The sequence below is a fragment of the Mycteria americana genome, chromosome 3 (assembly GCF_035582795.1).
Source record: "Mycteria americana isolate JAX WOST 10 ecotype Jacksonville Zoo and Gardens chromosome 3, USCA_MyAme_1.0, whole genome shotgun sequence".
Classification (NCBI taxonomy): domain Eukaryota; kingdom Metazoa; phylum Chordata; class Aves; order Ciconiiformes; family Ciconiidae; genus Mycteria; species Mycteria americana.
The window spans coordinates 30,557,153-30,580,374 of record NC_134367.1 but is presented as its reverse complement, the minus strand read 5'-3'; the positions used below and the strand labels follow the sequence as shown (position 1 = coordinate 30,580,374).

Below are 23,222 nucleotides of genomic sequence, written 5' to 3'. Positions count from 1 at the left end.
TTTGTCTGGGTCCCCTTAGATATTTACTTTATCCTGAATTATTTCTGTCCTTCCTCTGTCCAGCTTCTTTTCCTTCCTGCCTGCCTCTCAGCGTGTATCGTTTTCTTTGTACAGATGCTGCATTGATAATTCAGAGAACTGATTTTTCAATACTGAGATTTACAGACAACATACTTACTTGGGCTGAGTTACATTGTTTTCTTTCAGAATATTGTGAAGTTGGTTAGTACTTTCTAAAATATGGATTTCAAAAAGTAAATTATTAAAATCAGTTTTCAGGTTGTCATGACTAAATGGGTTACGTAAAAAATTTGTAAGCTAGATTTAAGAAGACAGATGCCTGGAGTGGAGAATGCAAAGTCACACTGAAGGTGTCCCATCACACCGTCATGTCCCCATCTACCTTGCTTCTGCAGTCACACTCTGTTCTCATGATGCATCATCCCTTTCAAATGCTTCTTAAGATATACTCCAACCTCTACAATATGGTGAAGCAGACGTTTTAGCTCACACAAAAGCAAGTGACAGGGAGAGAGGGGAGGGCCAATATATGATTTTTTTAATTTTATGTTTTGTAAAGCAGGTTTATACCATCATTTTCACCAAAATAAGTAAGAATTTGGCTGTCGATGTTTAACACATTGCCAAAAATGCTGACTTTCACTGGCTGTGATGCCTATAAACCATTGTATGAAGTATTTAATTTCTATGTTCTGTTTTGGCCAAAATGTTAGTGACATTTCAGTTCAACCTAGTCTCCCTTTCTCTAATATGACTTTTTTTTGCACAACATTAAGACATAAGAGAAATGTTCAGAAAGTTTAAAATTAGCAATGAAGTAAAAATAGTAAGGTATTTTATTAGATTACTGTTGCCAAATTTCAGAATTAGAAGTTGCTTTCTGGAAAAAAGTAGAACCTCTTGAACTTCATAAAATGAAAGAATAATGTCTATCTCTTACGTAAAATTCAGTGAAAACTATTTTTTGAAAAAAAATAAACTATTTGAAACTATTTTTAGTGAAAACTATTTTATAAGTGCAAGCTTATTAAATAGTCATGAATCTTCTTGTGACTTTTGATTCCTTTTGCTTTGCCCTCATAATTTGTGTGATGCACCTAAGTTGTTCTGGTTGGTAAACTGGTAGCCTTAAATTTCTACGCTTTTAGTGAGTCACAAGTTTGGCTCTCTAGACAAAACAAAAAAGCAGTAATAAACAGAGCTGATAATTAGGACAAACAGGTGGTAATGCTAACTAATTTCTAGCAACTTTGAGATACCAAATAATTTAAAAGGAGGCAACTGATTAACATATCAGTCTAGTATTTAATGTGAGAGCTCAAAAATTGCGGAGAGAGAGATAATGTCATTCTCAGCAAGAAAATTTGTGGGGAAAAATGAAAACAAATCCATCTCCCTTTCTCTCCCCTTCCCCCATATAGTTATTTCTATGAATTAAAAGACACTGTATTGCTATATTACATCTATTTGTATGGTAGTCATGTCTTCTAGAACAGCCTTGTGAGATTTGGTAAATCCAAGCAATACAATATTTAATAATACAAGCCTGTATTTATTTATCACTCCATTGTTGACATCCACCAAAAAGGAATTATGAGAGCACGTACAAACTGTGCTACATGCATGGAGGTTATTTCTTGCTCCCTCACAGGGAAAAATATCTTCATTATCTTTTTGCTAGATTTCAGGATGGGGACTTGATTTGGGAATTACTAATATACTCATATTTTCTTACATATAATCTGAATTTCTAAACAAAAAAACCTACTGTTTTTAAATGAAGCCGAAGTGTAGTGGCAAAATTAGGTCTCATGATTTTTTGTTTTGATATGTTGTCTCTATCTTTTCAGGATTCCTGTACCCACACATCTGTCAACAGCATTCCCTATGGTTTCTTCTGATGTGCCTGAGTTGCCCGAGCCTGTTGTGTCCTCTCAGATTTCCCCCGACTTGCCGTCTGTATGCCAGGAAGGACTGTGCCATAACGGAGGGACTTGTCATCCTCTCTCTCTGCCTACTGGGGCCACCTCGTTTCAGTGCGACTGCCCACTACACTTCACTGGTCGATTCTGTGAAAAAGGTAGCTCTGGTTCATTCTTTCTCTATTAGTTGTGAAATGCAAGTCTTATGCTTCTCTGGAGCAGGAAGAGGGGAAGAGGTAATGATAATCATGGTCATCTGCTTTTCATCCCAGTTACTGTTGGTAACTCAGGAGTAGATTCGCTGAGGTAGTCAGAAAAATACTTATTTGCAGCGTAAGATGGGTGATACCAGTCAGGCACACTAGTAGGAGTTGCAGGCTTGAGTTAATGAAAAAAATATGGTGTTATTTGTGCAAGTTGTTGTGCACCGTGTTAATGCATGTTATTCAATATAGTATTTCTGGGACAGAAGAAAGTTAACTTATGAAAATAAGGAGATTTCCTTGAAAGACTGTAAGTTTTCCATTTCTACAGATTGTTCTTTTTTCACCGCTGTGCCTGGTCCTTTGTTGAAAAAGGCTTTTTTTACTCTGTAGCTCATTTATATTTCTATTGTACTACTGTTGCTCATAAAGCACAGATTAGTAAGATGAACATAATTTAATTAGAATTTGAATAAAAATAAGTATTTGAACAATTTTGTTTTCTTTGTAAAAAGAATCAAGGCTGTAAGACAAACTGATCAATAACTGCTAGGGTTTCTGTTTTGTAGTTGTAATTATTTCACATTACAGCTTTTCAGAAAGTTATTTTTTATGACAGATTTTATAGCTGGCTTCAAAAAGTTTTAGTTTTGAAGGTACAGTGGGTTATAAATGGATAATTCCCATAGTATTAAAGGGCATTACTGGTGTACAGGAAAAGAAGAAAAAATTGTCTAGATTGTGGTTATATAACTGTAACATCCTCCTAATGAACTTCCCATGGTATGAAATACAGGCAACTAGAGTTAAAAATGCCCTTGCCAGACTGCCGGTATATCTGAGCTAATATCACCTTGCATTACTGGCTGAAAGTAGGTCATTACACTCACTATATGTGAAAGCGATCAATGACTGTGACTTCAAAAAAAAATAATTGTCATGTGTTGCTTAGCTATCAGAGGATATTTTACCTTTCAGCCTTTCCCAAGTTTATAATAGATTAAATCATATATTTTCAAATTGTCAGTGTTAAAATGGAATTCTGTGAATATCTTCTATGCATTTGGTATCTGGGCATACTATTTGCACTTGCTTTCAATACATGGCAGCTGTCCAAACTGCACCATAAAATCGTGGAACCAAAAAAGCAGGTTTCCATCAAAGATAACAGATTTAGTTACCATTCAGTGTGTGTTTCAATGAAGTATTTTCAATATTTCAGTAAAGTGTTTTATTTATTTACATACATTTTATGTGCCAGAATTCCCTTCTGTGTTCCAAAGAATGCGGTTGGCATCCTTTGTATCAGCATCATCTGCGGTATTTTGGATGGGAGCAGATTTTGGCTTTTCCCAAGGGTTATGCCAGGAGTAAGCAATGTTAAATTTAAGAAGGAGTTTGGTAGGCATCCTGTGGTAGTAGGCCAGATCAGTGTATATGCACAACCACTCTGTTGGGTGACACCTTGTCTGGATTCCACTGGTGCCTTCTACCAGTGTCTGATTGCTGCCTTCTTCTGACCTAGTCTTACCTTCCAGTTGATCTGTCACTCTCCAGGAGTCTTCTACGGTTTGGTGTTTCTAATGAAAACTGATATAATCTATGTTTTAATTATATTATCTGGGCTGAGTACTTACCTCCCTGTGCCACAGACTTTGGTAGAAGTACCTTCCAGACCACTGACTGAAACAGCTATTTTTGAGTTGCTCATTCAAAAATACATCATCCTAAACTGTTTTCTCCTCTGAAGCTTAACCCGTACAGGCCTGCTGAGTTCATACAATAGGATGAGTTGCCTGTCTTCCAACTACGTTTCCAAGGGAATTTCACACACTTATCTTACCTGTGTAAAGGAAGGGGTCCCCTTCCCTCTCTTTCTGTGACTTTGTTTCAAAAATCATGTGTGAAAATATGACTGAATTATGACTACCTGAAGAACAAATTAAAAGCAGGGGACTATTACAATAAGTCGCAGTTGTAACCAAATCTCTGATGCTAGGAATGAAGCATCCTACATTAGACACACTGGTAACTATTCCATTCAATAAAATCAGAATACAAGCTTTAAAAAAACCCTAAAATGAGTAGTTCCTTTTGAGAATATAACCTTAGCTGTATAAGCATATCATCTTTTTAATGCTTGAGTGTCTAGTTTCCATGAGATACCTTTTCTTTTTTTCTAAAATTGGAAGAGATGCCATTTGCTTTGCTGAAGCCTGCAGGCATGCTTGATGATGAGATTTTAACAGCAATCCATTTTTCTGCATAGGATGCCTTTTAATAGTTCTGGCACTGGAAGAAGAACATTTCTCTTCTTTTTTCCCTTTGTGTGGAGAAGACAAATTAAAGAGTTCCTCTTTTCACAGAGCTCTGCTTTTACCCTCTACAACCCCACCATCAATACAGGGAACAGCTTTCCGCTTCGTGCTTAGCTCTCCCGGGTCAGCCAGGGCTGCGGTATGTGACAGGCTCATCAGCAGCTCACTGGGGCAGCTACCACCCAGGGCATGTGCTGTCACATTGCATGTTTATATAGATCAGGATCAGATTTGATGTATCCTGTGTTTAGCAGCTGAAAAGTAACTGAAGCATAATGTGATTTTATTTAATCCTAAAATTTCAACAAGATTGATAATTTAGTGTAATGAGACCAGAAATTGCCCAACTGAACTATCATCATTATAAACCTTTGATATTCAGGGGCCAGTTCTTCAAGAAGTCTGGAAAGAACTCATAATTACAGGAGATAAGGGCATCTGTAATCATTTTATAATTATTTACTGTAGACCTTGCAAGGGAGAAAGTAAATTTATCAAGTATGCAATCTAGAAACTTTGTTCCAGTCAAGGAAATAAAGATAGCTGTGATCTGTTTTAATCATGCTGTAACGTATACCTGTACATTTCAGTAAATGTACTTCTTAATCATCTTAGTGATCTACCTGGTACCTAACTAAATTTGAGCAAGAAAATATATCATACACTCAACTGACATAGTAACACTCAACATGGCATGTCACAGGGTCTTATATACAAACCCTGTGTAGGCATCTTGGCTTCATTAGAATGTGTGCATTTGCTTATTTCATATCTAGGTTAAGATACACCACTTAGTTTCTTACTAACAACTGTATATTTCTGACAGCATATATGACCATCTTCTAGAGTGAAAGCAAGTGAATGTCATCATCTCAGTTATATGGTTCAACTTGATAGCATTTTATTATAGGCAATATTGCATTTTCCTATTCAATTGTTCCTTAACTAATAAACTCCAGCAGCTTGTTCTGCCCTTACAAGAAATATGTTCAAATCATAAGTGTCATTATGGATACATAAGGCCAAGCCAGTTTATTTAAATACATAGTGTATTTACTCTAAACAATCAGATACTTCTGAAATCTGAAATGTCCTTAAATGGCAATTTTGAAAAGTGGAAATCTGTCTCCATTTTTCTAAGGAAATAGAAAATTATTGATATGAACCAGTGTATTTGCTGAAGTCAAATTGAAGATAGCAACACTGGATATATGCCAAAGTATACAAAGTGAGGATTTAGACTAAAGCATATATGTGCAACCATCTGAGGCCTTTAATTCCCTTCAGTTCCCTTTAATACTGCTTTCAGTATTTTCCTTTTTTTTTTTACTACAAATTACCAAAGTTATCTGGAAATGAGAAGTTGCTACAAGCTTTATTTTAAAAACTTTAACTTCAAATGCAGCATAGAAAATTTGCTGCCAATGTAAATTTAATCTTTATTACTGAGCAGTGAGTGCTAGGTCATACAACAGAAAGAGAGGATTGTGTAGATGGGGGATACAGTGAAGGGTAGATAGCTCAGATACTCTGAGCTACCTTTTTTCTTTTTCCTTTCTGGGTAAATAAGCTTTTTGACTTTAATATGAAATGTATCATTTTTTTCCTCTATGAAACAATTCTTTATTAGCTAAGTTGTTGTATCTGCTTCATTGTGAAATCGCTACACACGAGTGGAAAAAACATAATGCTGCTTTAGCATGAAGGCAGATGGTTCTCTATTACTGTAAAGTTCATAGTGATAGGTTTGGAATATCACTGTCTTGCATGTGCAAAGAAAGTATGTCCCTGACTGTTAATTATAAGATTAACATTTTTAAAGTCTCCAAAATTTTTAGTATTCTGTAAAAGTTTTATAAATTGTTCAATAAAAAGAATATTTAAATGTCATGTGTTAAAAACAGGAAATCTGTTTAATTTGATGTGTTGCCTGTGTATATTCTGTACATTACTTAAAGGTCAACTCCTTTGACAAAGCTGCAAAACCAGGAGTCAAACGGCAGGCTGTTACAGGCATTTATCTTGCGACAGTCCCACCTGGAGACTTTGCTACATTTGTTCCCTGGGATACACTTGTTGAATTCCTCATTTGTTGAGCAATAATTGATAATATCACCCCAAACATTAGAGGTCTCTTTTACTAGAAGCTTTTCTAGACATTGTTCCTAACATAACATTCCTAACTTGCGTCATTGACTACTATCATTCATCTCTGACAATTTTTTTTGTCTTTTTGTATTTGGTTTTGAAAATAAATGTAATTAGTCCACTTTCTGTGATTTCAGCCACATTTAGAAGCATACAGTCTCATGGCTCCAGTAGGTCATAGATCTATTTATCTCCTTAATAATGTTTATACTGTGTGTGTATGATTTAAAATAAGTCTATGACAATTTCCATCAGAAAGAAGGATGAGGAAGTGGGAACCATATAAAGAGGTATGGGTGAGGAAGGTCAACCATGCATTCATTTCCACATTCAAGTCTCAGTTTGAGGTACCCAGAAAGAAAAACAGGATACTGTTACCCCATATCCTCTGTTTTTCCAGAATTCAAGTGTTCTTTCACCCATTTTGTCCTCCCTCAAAGTCATTCATAACCTTGTAGGACTCTGTGATCAGAAGAAAATAATGTGTTTAGAGATATGTATAAACTCCAGTAATTAATTTGATGTCATAAACCACAGCCAATGTCTAAACTCATGAGATACCTATTGTTTTCCCACAAAATGCATTTATTTGTGTATGTAAAACTTTCCCATGAACTCTCTAGCTTTTGGGCTAGATTTCAAAAAAAGTAGTAAGTTTTCCATTCAGATTTAGAATGTTTTTTTAGAAGATGACTTCAAAAATTAAGAACACAGTAGGTTTGTTAAGAAAAAACAAGGATTTAGCCAGAAGTTAAATAACTTTGTATATTGGCTTTGATACACTAGCTGCCATTATAGCAATTTTGAAGTTGTGTGTAGAAAATAGCTAGCCATTCCCATACAGTTTATTTGATACAGTAAAATTCAACAGAAGTACTATTTTGGTGAGCAATGCAAAAAAGAATTATCTAAATTAACTTAAACATTCTTCTCTGCACTTTCACTCATGGATATAATCTTGCACTTTGATATGAGACTAGGCAAACCTTGTGAAGTGTAACTTGTTAACGCTTCGTAATACCCTGCATCTGTGAGTAATCGGATTAGCTGCACAGTCACGTGGACTTAGCATATGGTCCTTACTTTTTTTCTTTCTTAGTTCACAAAATAATGGAGAAGGTTTTAAAGATGTCTAAAATATCTCCAACCTGATGCCATCTTGTTTTATCAGTTACTACATATCAGGTTTTTATTTTAATGTGGGTTAATTTGCTGAAGTGTTTTTGAAATCGAAGGAAAACAGGATTTTGAGGGTAGAACAGCTGGGTTCACAAGGAAGTGGTGAAGCAATTTTTGACTAATCCTTCTTCTGCCCTCCTGAACAGTTTTGTAGAATTTTAGCACCTCAAAAGCAAGTGTCAGTGTAACTGAGCTTTAATACAACTTAATATTACATTTTCATCTAATTTAGAAATTATGTGCCAGATCCAGTGGAGCGTGTAAGCTTTACATGTATTTAACTGTGAGAGTGTAAGAAATCTGTGTGATTCATGTGCTTAATATTAAGGATGCAGGTATTCTGCAACATCAGATCCTGAGTTAGGATCCATCCATTCTGTTCCTAGTTTGGTCATTTATGTAGCTTATCAGTTAAAAACAACCTACATCTCAAATCCTTCTAGAGGACTTCATGAAATTCTAAAGGAATGTGGCAGTTTTCTATGATTATTAAGACCAGATTAAAAATGTGATTAAATGAGAGCTTAAGATACACCTTACTTATACCTAGAAGGAAGATAAGAAAGAAAGAGCTTACTGAGATAGGGAAAGAGCTCTTCGAAGTGCCAACCAACTCTAACAACTGGCATTCCAGTCTCTGTAAAGCTATATATTACTGCAACTGCCACCTACCCCCAAACCATCAGCTTCAGAACAGCTATAGGGTCTACTGCTATAAGGTACACTATAGAGCTATAGGGTTCTCTTACCGAACAGAGAGTTGATATATATTTCACAAGTCTGTTTTGGGAAAGAACATTATGGAGCCTGTTGGGCATTAGTTGCTTTGAAAGATTATGGTGAAAACAGTTAATAGTGATAGTTTGAATAGTTGTCAATTTGCTAATACATTCTCCATTTTGTATTCACATCCAGTCATGACCCATTTAAAATAACTAAGTATTGTTTTTAAGTATTGTTTAAAGATTATTATTTTTTATTTGGATGTTATTAAAAATGAGATAGCTGTAGCATTTCGTTAGAAAGGCTTGCATGGATAAGCACTTTTCAAGAAGTTATGCTTTTATTTCTGGGAAAAACAATTGATAAAAGCAGTAGAAACCTCTTTGTCTCTTCATGTAGATCAGACCTGTGAAATTTTGGCATTTCAGGCATTAGCTATCTGAATCACTATTTCGTTAATGTGGATGAAACTTTTCTTGTTGTAGTAATCTCTAGGAGAATTGAAACGATTTGATAACAAACACTATTTTGGACAAGAACAGATAACAGAAAATGAAATAATGGCGAGTTTAGAATTTGTGGGGAACAAGCTTTCTTCCCTTCATTTTCCGCTTGACAATGTTGGTATAAAAACTGATTGTTTCTAAAGCTTGTAACCTCTTCAGCTGCTAATCTCCCAGCTCCTTCGAGTCATTTTTCATTCAGAGATAACCATTGTTACATAGGTGACAAATACTTGCTTTTTTTCTTCCTTTACTTCTCCATTTATGGCATTTTCTGGAAACACCTTTCAGTAACACCTGAATTGCTGCCATTTGTTCTGTTGGTGCTAATTTGCTGATAATCAAGTCATCTGCAGAAATGTTATGTGTCTCCCCAGGCAGTATGGCAATGCTTATTTTCTGAGCTTGACTCATTTGCATTCTTCCACAGGAGATACCATGTAATAAAGCAGGTGAGGTATTAAATAATGTATTTGAGCTTTATTAGGCAGCCTGTAAGAAAGAGACATAGAAGACTGGGTTTGCTTTTATAGCGCAGAATAAACAGTAGTTAGTTAGGCCTTTTACCAATGAAATCACCTGTGTTACCGAGTTAGGATAACAGTATATTGTGCTACCTTGACGTTTTGATTTCAAGAATGCAGTGCTTAAAACCAGAGGGGTTTTTTCATTCCTGGATACAAAGGTGTGCAGCTGCTGGTCCACTCCCAGACCACTCTCAGGAGCTTCAGCTAGCTGAGAGTGTGAAGTGAACATCAGCGTTCTCTAGGGACCTCGCTAAAGCGTCCTGCTCAGGGCCATGCCGACTGGCAGACCCTTTCATGTCACCTCCTAAAGTGAGTGGTCATTTTGGGAGGACACTGGCTACTTACATGACGTGGTTACAGAGGAAATGGCTTTGCTGTTTCCTGGCCTAAGCATAAAACTCTGACGTAAGCATGAAACCCCACATTATTTTAATTAAGAGTGCCTGACATGTTCCTTTTCATGCATCTTCATGGAACACTGGTGCTTGTGTTTACATAAAATCTCAAACTATTGCTTAAAGGGGAGGAAAATTTACATTATAAGTGTTAGGAAGTCACTGTTTTGAGGCTCCTCAAGACAGCAAACCTCCCCTTGAGGAAAAGAAGTCAGCTTCTCCTATATAATATAAAAAGGGCAGTTTTTCTTCCCACTATTGTAGTTTCTTTACATTTTTGTAATAACAGTTTGTGGTGATAAAATATGCAAGCAATTATATAGCAAAGACATTTTAGCTACCCAGGAAATTCAGGATTCAAGAGGTGAATTTCCTAGTAGCACAATATACTTACATTCTTACATTCTACATGCTTGTAGATCAGTTCTGTGCAGAATGAATGGGAGGTTTGAAAGCTCGGGAGCATGTAAAGTCCCCCTGTGTTTCAGTGGAATTAGTGAAAATATTGAATACAACATCAAACAGAGCAAAGAGTTGAGGCATTGCCCAAACTGAAATTCAAATTACTGCCAGATTCCTACTTTCTGTTAGATTCATATTTAAGAAGGGAAATTGCATAAATGAAATCAATTTTCCTACGTGAATTGTATTGCCCTGTATCAAGAATTTTCCTCAATGAATTCTTTAGCCCTGTAAAAGACAAAATAAAGCCACTGTATTATAAATAAATAATAAAAACCTCTTGCATATTGAATACAATGGAAAATATGCAAATATGGGAAATAAAACCAAGAAAATAAAGGCACGCATCCCATTAGTCTCTACCATGGAAACTATAGGTTCATGTATAGATTCAGTATGGAAAACTATAGATTCATGACTTCCAAAAATGTTTTCCAACACATGGCATTGTTCTTAATACCATCTTAGGTAAATAATAATAGCTGTAGTGACTGTTTCTTTTTATACGTACAAACAATCTGTTTCAGCAGCTGGTGAACTTCAGCAAAATAAAGAGCATAAATCAACCAAAAATTTATATGAGTAAAATATGTATGATGTGCAAAGTAGAGCATTTAAAGTTTCTTTTAGAGTTTAACAGCAGAAGCCTAGTCCCTGTTGGACACCTGTCTCTTCACATACATTTTCTCATATAACAGGGAGTATGCTACTGGGGGGTTTTTTTGCAGCACAGTTGCAAAATGCAAAAGGTTTATCACTGCAGGTTTATCTGAGGTTTAAATGATGGAGTTGGTATTTTAATAGCAAAAAACTCCCATGAGATGGGAGTATTCCTACTAAACACGTGTGTACTTCATTAAATGTCTTGTTAAGAGCATAGTAGAATCACTGTGTAACCATTTCTGTTCCTGGAGATTCTTATATAGGAGTTTATAGGAACTTCTATTATGTTAATTCTGCTCTTGATATAAAACCATTTTAAATCACTCATAAAAATATTAATGCATAGAAAAGGTACAGAAAATCAAAGATTTCCATGCATTTAAAAAATCGAGTAAGAAGGCACATTTCATTCATTGCTCTTTGATATCCAGCAGACAGCATAAATCTCTTCCTTTAAAGATGAATCCAGACAGACTCAAGACAGGAAATGATAAGATGAAATTCGGTTCTAGATGATCAGAATCAGTCTCCCATTTCTTGACATTTCTGGAGACTTGACTGGGTGCAGTTGAGAATAAAGGGAAGAATGTCAGTTCAGATTTAAAGCCTGAACATTTCCATGAATAATCCAGATGCTGATGCTTGAGGGTCTGAAATTTATCCAGAGATGCTCAGGAGGCAAAAGATTTAAAAGGAACAGTAACAATAAATTTTGCCAAAACTGAACACTGTGATCCAAAATATTGGCTCAAAATGTGTTTGATGCAAAGGTCACCCTTGTTTTTTTTTATTTTGTTTGTTAAACAACAAAAAGATAGTTTCACGTGGATTTAGGTACATTAACAAGGTGATTAAGCCTTTGGTCCCTGGAAGATATGCTAAAAAGTTGATGACATTTAAGGAATGGAGGGGGGAACAGGATAAAGAAACTACTACTGTGTCAGTTAACAGCAGGCAGGACAGATTTTTGAGGTTGTGTGATAGGGCAGCTCAACACTAAAAGTATTCTTGAAATACTAATATAGAAAAGCAAAATAAAAATGAAATGAGGAGTTATAAAGAAAAGTATTCATCGGCATTATACTTAATCCAGCTGAAGGTATCTTACAAGAATAAAAACATCTCGGACACAGAGAATGCTAATAAAAACTCAGAACTATCTGAGGCAGGAAACTAATGATTTATACTTGACATTTGCCACAAACTCTTTCAGCTTGTGGTGTTATCATCTTATCTCAGTGCAGAGGTAGTCTACTACTTTGTTGTTGTTAAAATGAGGTGTCAGCAGGGACCTTACCAACCCCTGCATTTCTCTGCATTTTCTGTTACCGCTGAAAATACATCATACGTTTTCTGCATTCCCAGAACAGAGGAGTTCTTCATTCTTTCTTCTGGCTCCAGTAGTGGTACACTGAAATCCTGCTGAGTTGTAACAGTTTCAGAAGCAGTAGATTATTACTGTACTATTATATTGCTGTATCTTATTTTTCACATAAACAACCTGCCAAAAGTATATAGGACTCTAACTCTAGGAGTAGTGGTGAAGGTTACTCGTAATAATCAATAAGGCTTAGTCATTGTGCATGGCATTAGGATTTTTATAAGTTCTGGCAATATCTTCATTTATCTACACCATGATTTTTTGCTCATAACATGGCTATTTTCATTCTCTGCTTTAAAAGGTGCTCTCCTAACAAAAAGTGTCTTCCCCCTTAACATTTCATTCATGAGTCTTTAAGAGGAGGTATAATCAGACAATGTCAGCCTACCAAAAAAAAAAAAAGGTGAGGAAGAAAAATGCTGAAGGCATCTATGGAAATACTGTGAAATGTCATTAAAAGTAGTATCTTTGCTAATAACAGAAATGCTTCTTACTGAACCTGATCAACACTGTTTCTTCTTTTCTTTCTTAACGTTTTGTTACAGACCACGCAATATTAATATTATGTCCGTATTTCTTTTCCAGCTTCGTCCCCGCAAATAATAATAAACTGGTTATATGCTACTGTGTATATGTGTATAATACACAAAAAGCATATAGAAACACTATATTTCAACTTCGTAATAGTTTTGTCTCTTTTCCTGCTGCCCTTTTTCATTTGTTCATTCTCCCTTTTTTGGTTGTAGCTGTTACAGTCCTTTGTGACTTGCCAACCCCCCCAGTGCAGTGTGAACAGACCAGCAAAAGACTGACTCTGCACCTCCTTTTTTATGAGCCACAGTATAAAGATAGGGACATTTTTAACATCTCCTTGTATTTGACAATTTCTTTGTCACTCTTATATGCATGACAGTTTGCCAAGAAGAAGGGAAACCTGGTCTGAGGGTTTTCAATCCTTGTTCAGATGGAAGGTGATGTCTTCTGCCTGGTGCCTGTCCACTGTTAAAAAGTTGCATTACTCTCTTTGTAGTCCAGTTATGTGGAAAACATTTCTGATTTCCAGTCCAAACCAGTTTAATCTAAAGTTAACTTTACAGATACATCAAAGTATATGCAAGTATGTTGGGTATCAGCTACAACATTGCTCTGTGAGGCAGTCTGAGCCATGTAGCAGTTGCTCAGCTTGCTCACCTCGAATAGCGTTTGTTTGAACTAATCCGGTCATTGCACACGAGTCAGCAGGAGATGCATTCTGTGGTAAAGCCATTCATGGTGGTTGTGGCTAAAGGTGGTTGCGGTGGCCCCTGTGGTGAGAAGGTCAGGTCAGTAGAACTGTTGTGTACCACATCCCATTTAATAGAGAGTGTGCTTGAGACAAGAAGTTAAAGTGAGGTTCTTTACTACTGATGTTTTTACTAAAGTGGAAAAAATACTTCTACATAAAATACTCCTTTAGTTTTCCCATTGCTTTTATGTGCTATCTGCACACACTTAGTGTGCTCTGTGGTTATTTCTAAATGATGATGACAATAACTTTGAAAATGAGATAATACTTCCTAAACAAAATCTGAATTCAGTTACCTCTTGGTAGAAATCTGGGTGCAATTCTAAACCCAGTCATATTTAGTCCAACCAAGTTCAACTTAGACTTTTTTTCTTAAAAGAGCATGAATGCTTCCCTATTGTCATCACTGAATAAAGACTGAACTATGAAGTTTCTTCCTTTTTTTTTTTGGGGGGGGGTGGTGAATCTTTATTTTTGTTGGTTCCATTTATATTTTCCATGCTAGAATTCAAATTTTTTATTCTGGCAGAAAATGGAAAACTTTGTAGTAGACTGAAGGTATGGCAGCATAACAAATAACTACTCAGAAGAATAACAAAAAAAGCAAAAAGTGAGAAAAGGTTAACCTTCAAATATCTTCATAATGTTTGTAAATATTACTATTGTTTCTTTTGCCATTAATGTTTTTGCACAACAGCATGTGTAGAATAAAACCAGTAAGTTTTCCATTCCATACTTCACTACATAGTGTTATGAGGTCCTTATTTACTTCCTTTTTCTAATCCTGGGATGTCTGATCATTCAGATCAGCTGTTTTTGAAAGCTAGTATAATATCATAAAGAGCTTGAGGCTCAGTTGAACTAGCAGCTATCATGACGTTCAAAATAAACAGAAAGTGGTGAAGGAGAAATGGAAAATTTCGTGGAAATTTGAGGTTGAAATTTTGTTAACATACGGGTCACCTAAAGAGACAATGTTAGGAAATGATTGGAGAATTTGAATAAAAAGCTGAATCATTGCTATCAGCCAGAGATTATTTCAGAAAATATATCCAAATATTTGTGTTACAATTTGATGTTAGTAATTACTGTGCTTTACTTGTGCTATCTTTGACCACAAAACCTATGGTCTGTACTTTGTGTTTTTCTGCTGGTTATAAGCTCATCTCTTGAAACGTGCAGTAGGTTGCTGCTTATTTTCATTGCTTTTGTGACCATTGGACCATCACATATGTGATACAGCAGAGAACAGAATCCACCACCCAGCTTAGCTTGGTGCTCTGCACATGTCACATCAGATCTACAATAAGAATAAAGGAAACGGGGAAAGGATTTAGGGAGGAAGAATACATATATTCTGAGATGGCCTGAATCACTCTAGTGAGACCACAGAAATGGTTTTCTTTGGCTATACATAGTGGATTATAAAGCTGAATTAAAGGTAGCAAAGAAAAAAACCCTCACCAAGGTGGAGCATAGAGAGAGATTAGTTTCCAGAGGGTTTGACTTGAAAGAGATATGTTTTGGAGAAAGATGATGTAATGTAGCTTTGCAGAATTAGTTTCCTGGAGCCAACTATTCAGTTGTTTCATGGTAACAGTATAAGAGGTACTTGCACAGACAACGTTCAGTGTAAGGGAAGAAATAACAAAGCCAAATATACTGAAAGAAAAGTAAGATAGACTGTCACAAATCAAAGAATGTGACTGTTTCTCAGTCAACACAGAGTGTATTTGAGGAAAGAAAGAACAATCAGATAAGGGAGTGAAAAGAGCATCCCCACATCCACCCCCAAGTAAACCTACAATAATTTAGTAGAGCAAAAGCTGATTCCTGGGAGTAGCTTAGGGAGAGTGCTGCAGGACACTAGAAGCAGCTCCATGCATGCTCTGCAAGAAACTGATTTTCCAGTTACTGATGTATTTTTTTCTATTGTAGTCTGACAAGTTCAGTGCTTGATAGAGAAACTGTTACGATTAAATAGCATAGGAGACTAAAAGTCAAACTCTACTATATTCTTGAATTAGCCTCAGACTCACTGACCTTGGACTTCTGTTCTGTCACTGCAAGACTTGCTGCACATTCTTCTGTAGTTTTTGCGGGATAATAATGATGTGATTCTGCTTGCCAAGTGATAATTCACTCATCCGTTCTTTATGTAGATGTTTTTTAAGATTTCCAAGGCTGCCTCAGGGAAGTCCTTACTTACATCCTTTTCTAATCATGGGATGTCTGATAATTCAGATCAGCTACCTTTGAAAGCTAATACAGTATCTTAAAGGGCATGAGGCTCAGTGAATTAGCAGCTACTGTAATCTGTCAGGTTTCACAAATTAAATACTGAAATATGTCTGATAGCAATCACATCCCACAAAAGTAAGTTCCTAAACATTTTTTTCTGCCGAGGATCAGCAGATCACCCAGAGAGGCTGTGTTTTCATAGGCAGAACTAACTGTCCTTAACTCAGTACAGGACAGTCAGCAAAAGACAAATTCATTCTCATGCGAATGCTTGGGAATAGAAACCTTAGACTGTGGATGCAGCTATTTCTGATCAGCAGTCTTAATTCTACTGTCCAGTAGTTTAAGACCAACCACAGATACTCCATGTGTTTTCAAGGATCCTATTCATCGTACGTTTTCACAAAACACAAAGCTTTAGTTTTGTTTCTCTGAAACAGGCATGTGTACATTATCAGTGATTTTTTTCCTTCTTTCTTATCCCAGAAGAACATGTCTTTCCTCAAAGTAAAGCTTAACTTTGCTTGGATTTGAAAACTCAATATATTAATGTGCAAAAAGAATCTTGAGGATTCATTTGCACTGACCAATTTTGAAATACCCATTTCTGTATAGCATTACTATGAATGTACATCAAGTATCCATAATTCATTCTTGGCAACAAATCCTATTTGTTATTAATAAAAAAATATGCCTGTCAGTCTAGTAATTACATAAAGGCAATTTCCCTCAGTTTTAATGGAATTAGTTGCACATATAATTAAAAAACTTTATCTTGGTGCACCTTTCCTTGGTGATTGGCTGATAGGAGAGAAAACATCCTCTTATAAATTGGATACTAAGCATACATTCAACATGTTAAGAAACCTATAGTAGCTCTCCTATGTGATTCCTCTTGAGAAAAATCGAAGTTCATAGTTTATCTGGTTTGGTACAGATTTCAGAATCTTGCAATCAGCAGAAAATCCAGACCCCGCACTATAAGTGTTACTTGCCTTGCTAGAATATACGGCTGTTTCATGATATGATAACTTTTATTATATTCCAGATTATGCTCCCATTATTGGTCTTTTGAATTATATTTTGACCAGCTGCTGTGTGATTGTACTATTCTATGTATGTCCACATGATCAGTGACAGATGGTCATGCTCTAACTTCATCTGAGAAATCACTGGTCTTGAAGCAGTGTGTGAAGAAATCGTAAATAATGTGATTTTATTAGCATGGGAATTCACACATTTTGGAGAATTACTACCATCTGTGTGCATTAGTGCAGCATCATGCCTTTTAGACCAGATCTGATTCATGCCTTGCCAACTTTGTATAGAAATTCAATCAGTAAGTATTTTTCTGCACAAGATCATGCAGACAGGCCTCTGTATGCCCACCCAATTGCTGTCCTTGGAATACCGGAAAGATATTATGGCCTACATTTTCATATATGGCTAAATGTCAGAGTATTCTGATTATGATAGAAAATAGATAAATATGGCAATTTTAGTATATGCCATATTCTCCATCTACAAGAAGAGGGTTTGGCTGGAAGCTGACCACCCTACAGCAGATCATATTTGCCATGACTCATCCATCAGGTCTGCAGAACACCATAATAGAAAACTTCAGTAGACATACTCTCCTCATACCATAAGTGGGAAATCAAAAGGGAATATCAAAATATCTTTTAAAGACTTGGACTTAGGTTTATTTGTGTATATATTTAGGCTTTGATTAGTTCCTAAAATATGGATGTCAAGTAAGATTCAAACAGTTGGTTTCTAAAGTTCCAATCCTTTCAGCTTCCCTCCTCGGTATCCTACTATTCCACCTGAATCTCTGGTCGCAAAACGAAGAAGTTCTATAAATAACCAAACAACCTTTTGCAGACTTCACAAACAGATTCACTTGTCTTCATCAGAAAGCCATAGGACCTGCAGTATAAGGGATACTTTTCATGTTACTTCTGGACATGTCTCAGGAGGTTTATGATACCAGTGAGACCTTGGTACCTTTCATCCTAGAGTGTTTATTAAAACTGAAATAGAGCAATTTGGCATTAAATTCGGTCAAAGATTATGTGGCTGCTATCAGTTTCACTTTTTGTGTTAAACAACTTTCTCCCACCCTCCTTTAAAGTAAATTTTTTGAAGGTTTTGATTGAAAAGGATAAGTGTTTAAACCCACTGAAGACCTATGGTGGGTTGACCCTGGCTGGATGCCAGGTGCCCACCAAAGCCATTCTATCACTCCCCTCCTCAGCTAGACAGGGGAAAGAAAATAAAATGAAAGGCTTGTGGGTCAAGATAAGGACAGGGAGAGATCATTCCCCAATTACTGTCACAAGCAAAACAGACTCAACTTGGGGAAGATTAATTTAATTTATTACCAATCAAATCAGAGTAGGATAATGAGAAAATAAAAACTAAATCTTAAAACACCTTCCCCCCACCCCTCCCTTCTTCCTGGGCTCAACTTCACTCTCAAATTCTCTACCTCCTCCCCGCCAGCGGCACAGGGGGACGGGGAATGGGGGTTGTGGTCAGTTCATCACACATTTCTGCCGCTCCTTCCTCCTCAGGGGGAAGACTCCTCACACTCTTCCCCTGCTCCAGCGTGGGGTCCCTCCCATGGGAGACAGTCCTCCACAAACTTCTCCGATGTGAGTCCTTCCCACAGGCTGCAGTTCTTCATGAACTGCTCCAGTGTGGGTCCTTTCCATGAGGTGCAGTCCTTCAGGAACAGACTGCTCCAGCGTGGGTCCCCCATGGGGTCACAAGTCCTGCCAGCAAACCTGCTCCAGCGTGGGCTTCTCTCTCCACGGGTCCACAGGTCCTGCCAGGAGCCTGCTGCAGCACAGGCTTTCCATGGGGTCACAGCCTCCTTCAGGCACCCACCTGCTCTTGTGTGGGGTCCTCCACAGGCTGCAGGTGATATCTGCTCCACCAGTAACCTCCATGGGCTGCAGGGGCACAGCCTGCCTCACCATGGTCTTCACCAGAGGCTGCAGGGGAATCTCTGCTCTGGTGCCTGAAGCACCTCCTCCCCCTCCTTCTTCACTGACCTGGGTGTCTGCAGAGTTGTTTCTCTCACATATTCTCACTCCTCTCTTCTGACTGCTGCTGGTGTCGCGCAGTTTTTCTTCCCCCTTCTTAAATATGTTATCACAGAGGCGCTACCACCATCACTGATGGGCTCAGCCTTGGCCAGCAGTGGGTCCATCTTGGAGCTGGCTGGCATTGGCTCTATTGGACATAGGGGAAGCTTCTAGCAACTTCTCACAGAAGCCGCCCCTGTAGCTCCCCCCACTACCAAAACCTTGCCATGCAAACCCAATACAAGACCTAGTCACATCTAGGACCTTAGTTTACCATTTTTAGCCTACAGAGCTGTCTTAAATCAGTGGCAACATGATCACTAATAGACATAACATTAAAAGTTGCTTGTAGTTTGCCAAGAGAATAGATTTCTGAGCTATGATGGCACTTTCCTTGTCTTCTGTCTTTACAAGCAATTTCCATCTAAGTTGCTGAAAGTAATAATGGAATTACATTTTAATGCAAAATGCTAACGTATAAGTACTATTTCCTAATTTTTATCCTTTGTCTTCTGTAAGAGCTGCTAACAGCTCTCACATCTTCAGTGTTTAGTGTGTTCTAGCCTTCTGTCTTCAAAACCTGAAATCATCCAGATCTTTGCCAATACTTTCTGCAGATGTCTCAAAAAGGAATGAAAGGCAAAGCTGTCTGAACTCAGTCTGTTAAGATGATTTTCATCTGAATGAAGACTTGCTGTTGAGTAGTCTATCACTTAGAAGTCACTTAGCAAGCACTCTGTGGTATCACTGGAGTATGTCTGCAATTTGAATATTGATACAACAGCTGCAGGCATCCGTTTATAATTTCATGAAAGCTGCTGTCATTAGATCTTCAAGAGGTTGAGACAATACTTTTTGTTATTTGTGCTCTCAGCACAGAGTATAAGAATTCTCATGGTGCCTTTTGCAGGGAAAAAAAGTTCAAATAAATCTTCAACACAAAATACACACAGTGCATTTGTATCATTAGTGGAATATACAAGTAGGCAACACATTTTGAAGAAGTACCTAATCTGAGGTGATCAAGTTCTCATTTTCTATTGTATACTCCAGAAATTATGAAAAAGTTATCTAATATATAATTGAAGCTAGGTGGGTATTTTAGCCATAATTTATAAACTTGGTGTTGACTTACGTATGGCAGTCCTAGATGAAGTACTGTACAAATAGCAACTTCTATGCATTACATAATGAAGTAATTTTTACTACATTTTATAGAAGGAGACTGTTCAGTATTATGTATACAAATTAAACACTTTATGAAGAATTTGCTATATTAAATACGCAAACTGAACTTAAGGAAGACATGTAACTGAATTAGCCCTGAGAGGTCCCTGGTATTCTGTGATTTACTTGGAGAGAGCTTCAGAGAAATTTAATAGCACGGAGTTAGCAAAGCCATGAAAACTTCTGCCCATGAGAACAAAAGTCTTTAACTAAAGTTCAGTGAGAAAAGTATTAATAATTTTCCCCAAACTAGGGTAAAGTGGAACAGGAAACTTGCTGTGCTTTGGTACTATTGATTATGACCTCCTAGAATGCTTCATTATCAGCCAACTATGCATTGCTTATAAATGCATTAGAGTGCTGGGACAGCTCACTCATTGTTAAAATTGGCAGTTTAATCCCTAAAGGCAGACAGGGTGCAGAGCCTAGATGTGTGCGGTCCCTCAGTAACATCCCTCTTGTACTTCTACTTCTTTCCAAATAATTTTGTTACAGACTATAAAGTATCCTATTGATTGAGCTCTGAAAGTTGTAAATGTGATTTATGAGCTATATTTGATTAAAAGTGTGGCTGCTCTGGGGGACACAGACATTTCTTCCCCCTTGGTCTAACACTGTGTAAATCACTTAAATCCATTGCCTGAGAGAGTACACCCTTATAAAAGACTAGTAAAAATGGAAAGTTGCATTGGAAAAGTAGGTAGGAGAGCTTTATTTTAACCAGAGTGCTAGGCAAAAAAAGATGGATAGGCATAGAACTAAAACACTGCAAACATTATTCACTGCTAGATAAAGTAATACAGTTTTTCCAACAATTTTGTAACTACAGCAGTTTGAAGATAGTAAAGTATAACTTGACAGCAGGTTAAGTAGCTACGCTGTCACTCCTGGCATTGTCTTTTTAATTATACTTTTATTTGATACACAGTGCTATGTATCCAGTTTTCCCTCACCAGGAAGGAAGCTTTATCTTCTAAAAAAACATGCAGAATGTGAGAATAGTTTTTAAGCAGACAACACATTTTCCCAGCTTTCTAGAAGCAAGTATTTGGCTTTCAAATTGTTTACATATGAAATAAGAGGTGTTTACAGACTTTGGACTTGCATTGCTTTTAAAGTAGAACCAAGTGAACACAGAGTGAAGATATGTGATATGTGTTGGTGTCCTTACTGCTAATTAAGATGAGGCATTTCTGAGTGCCCACATGACTTATCTCTTGTGGCTGATATCCAGTGAGGTTATACTGTGTAATTTTAAAAGAAAAATGTCTCTCTCTATCATCAGCCTATAAAATTGGCTAGGATACCATGCTTGCTCTACCAATTGATCAAACTAACCTTGCGATGTACCGCAACTTTTTTCCTATATTAATCATATTCCTAATGAGATTCATTTAGTGAGAAGAATATTTCAAGTCTTTGTATTTCAGGGTGTGAAGGATTCAGGAAATTAATATTTAACAAGAGTTGAAAAAGCATGTTTAAAAACTGATTGGGTAACTTTTCTCTAGTATGTATCAACTTTTCATTTTAATCTTTTTAACGTAACACTATTAGTTGCATCCTTTTTGGACATAAGATTTAAATAGCTGTATTGATGTACCAAATAGATAGTAACAGAAACCATGTGATAAAATTTTAAAGCATGTGACAAATTATTTATGAATCTTTAAGCACACATTCCTATACATAGGTTATACCTACGTTGCAGTCACAGTTAGATAGCAACTAATGGTAGCAAGCTAGCTGTGGTAGCATTGAACCCAAACTGTGATAAGAAACTTCCATGCATAACTATATATAAATATTAACTGTATGCAGTTACATGAATGGAGCCCTCCCTACAAAGGTGTACCTCTGTGAAAGTAAGCTCTAGAGATTGGATAATTTTCTTTTCTTAGCTCAAACCTGCCAGGAGCTTTAACCAATGTTGTCAAATTTCTCACCATAGTTTCAAAAAAGAAGTGAAGTCCCATGGAGTTAGTTTCCAGGCTTGAACACACTCTGCTCTTCTGATATTTAGGATTGTATTTGTGATATTAAGCTAAAAGTAAGCCTTCACTCACTCAAACAGAAGCTTTTAAGCCTGCCACCTTAATAAAAAATTAGTTAACTGAAGCTCTAGAGCAGCCTTCAATTTGCTTTATCGTTAATTAGCTTAATTTTGGTACCTCACTGCTTACTAGTGGAGTTTGTCTCACGTGACTATATTTGCAATGTAAATGTCTGTATCTGAGCTAGACATCCTAGATTCCTTTAGTTAGTGAAGAGAAGCAGACATTTATTTGGCATCCATTACCTCACCCATCTAAAACGGTTCAGAGGAATCAAGCACTCAATGTGCCTGTTTCCACTCACTGACTAGAAACAGAGTCTGCATGAATAACTCATACTGGGTCAGGTGAACACGAGCTTAGAAAGACAGTCAGCTAATGCCAACGGTTAGGCCAGGAATCAAAATCAGTATTTTTTTTCCAGTTGTAGGCACTGGTTGGTTTTTTTTTCTTTTATTCGCAATATAATTAGTGATGCATTTTATGTTAGCTCTTATTACCAGGTTTCAAGGGAAGAGATGCTTTTTACAACAACAATGACTTGAGTCTTCCAATGTTTTCTGCTCCTCCAATATATGAAAAATACGCTCCTCACTGAGAGACAGTTTGCATAGATTTTACTCCTACTGTTCATACACTGCCGAAAGTCAGATTTAAACTGATTAAGAATGTACATTGTGGTTTTGCGTATCCATCATACCTCAACATAGCTACATAGGTACTTCTTCCACTGTACGGAGCTCCAAGCCAGCTGTAGTCAATTATATGCCTGTCAGGTCACTGTCTTACCTGCTAAAGAAGAATATTCAGTGACTGATCTCCTGAATTGTGCCCTTCCTATTTCACTGCAGCACCAAAATTGCAGTCTTATTTGTTCT

The 23,222-nt window shown here is 36.9% G+C and overlaps 1 protein-coding gene across 1 annotated transcript in view; it reads left to right on the top strand.

Annotated features, from left to right (window-relative positions):
- EYS (eyes shut homolog) overlaps positions 1 to 23,222 on the top strand; it is a 951,425-nt gene that overhangs the window by 712,436 nt on the left and 215,767 nt on the right. The window contains exon 37 of the mRNA XM_075497152.1: positions 1,872 to 2,101. Coding sequence (XP_075353267.1) covers positions 1,872 to 2,101 — 230 coding nt within the window. The remainder of the gene's footprint in view (positions 1 to 1,871; positions 2,102 to 23,222) is intronic.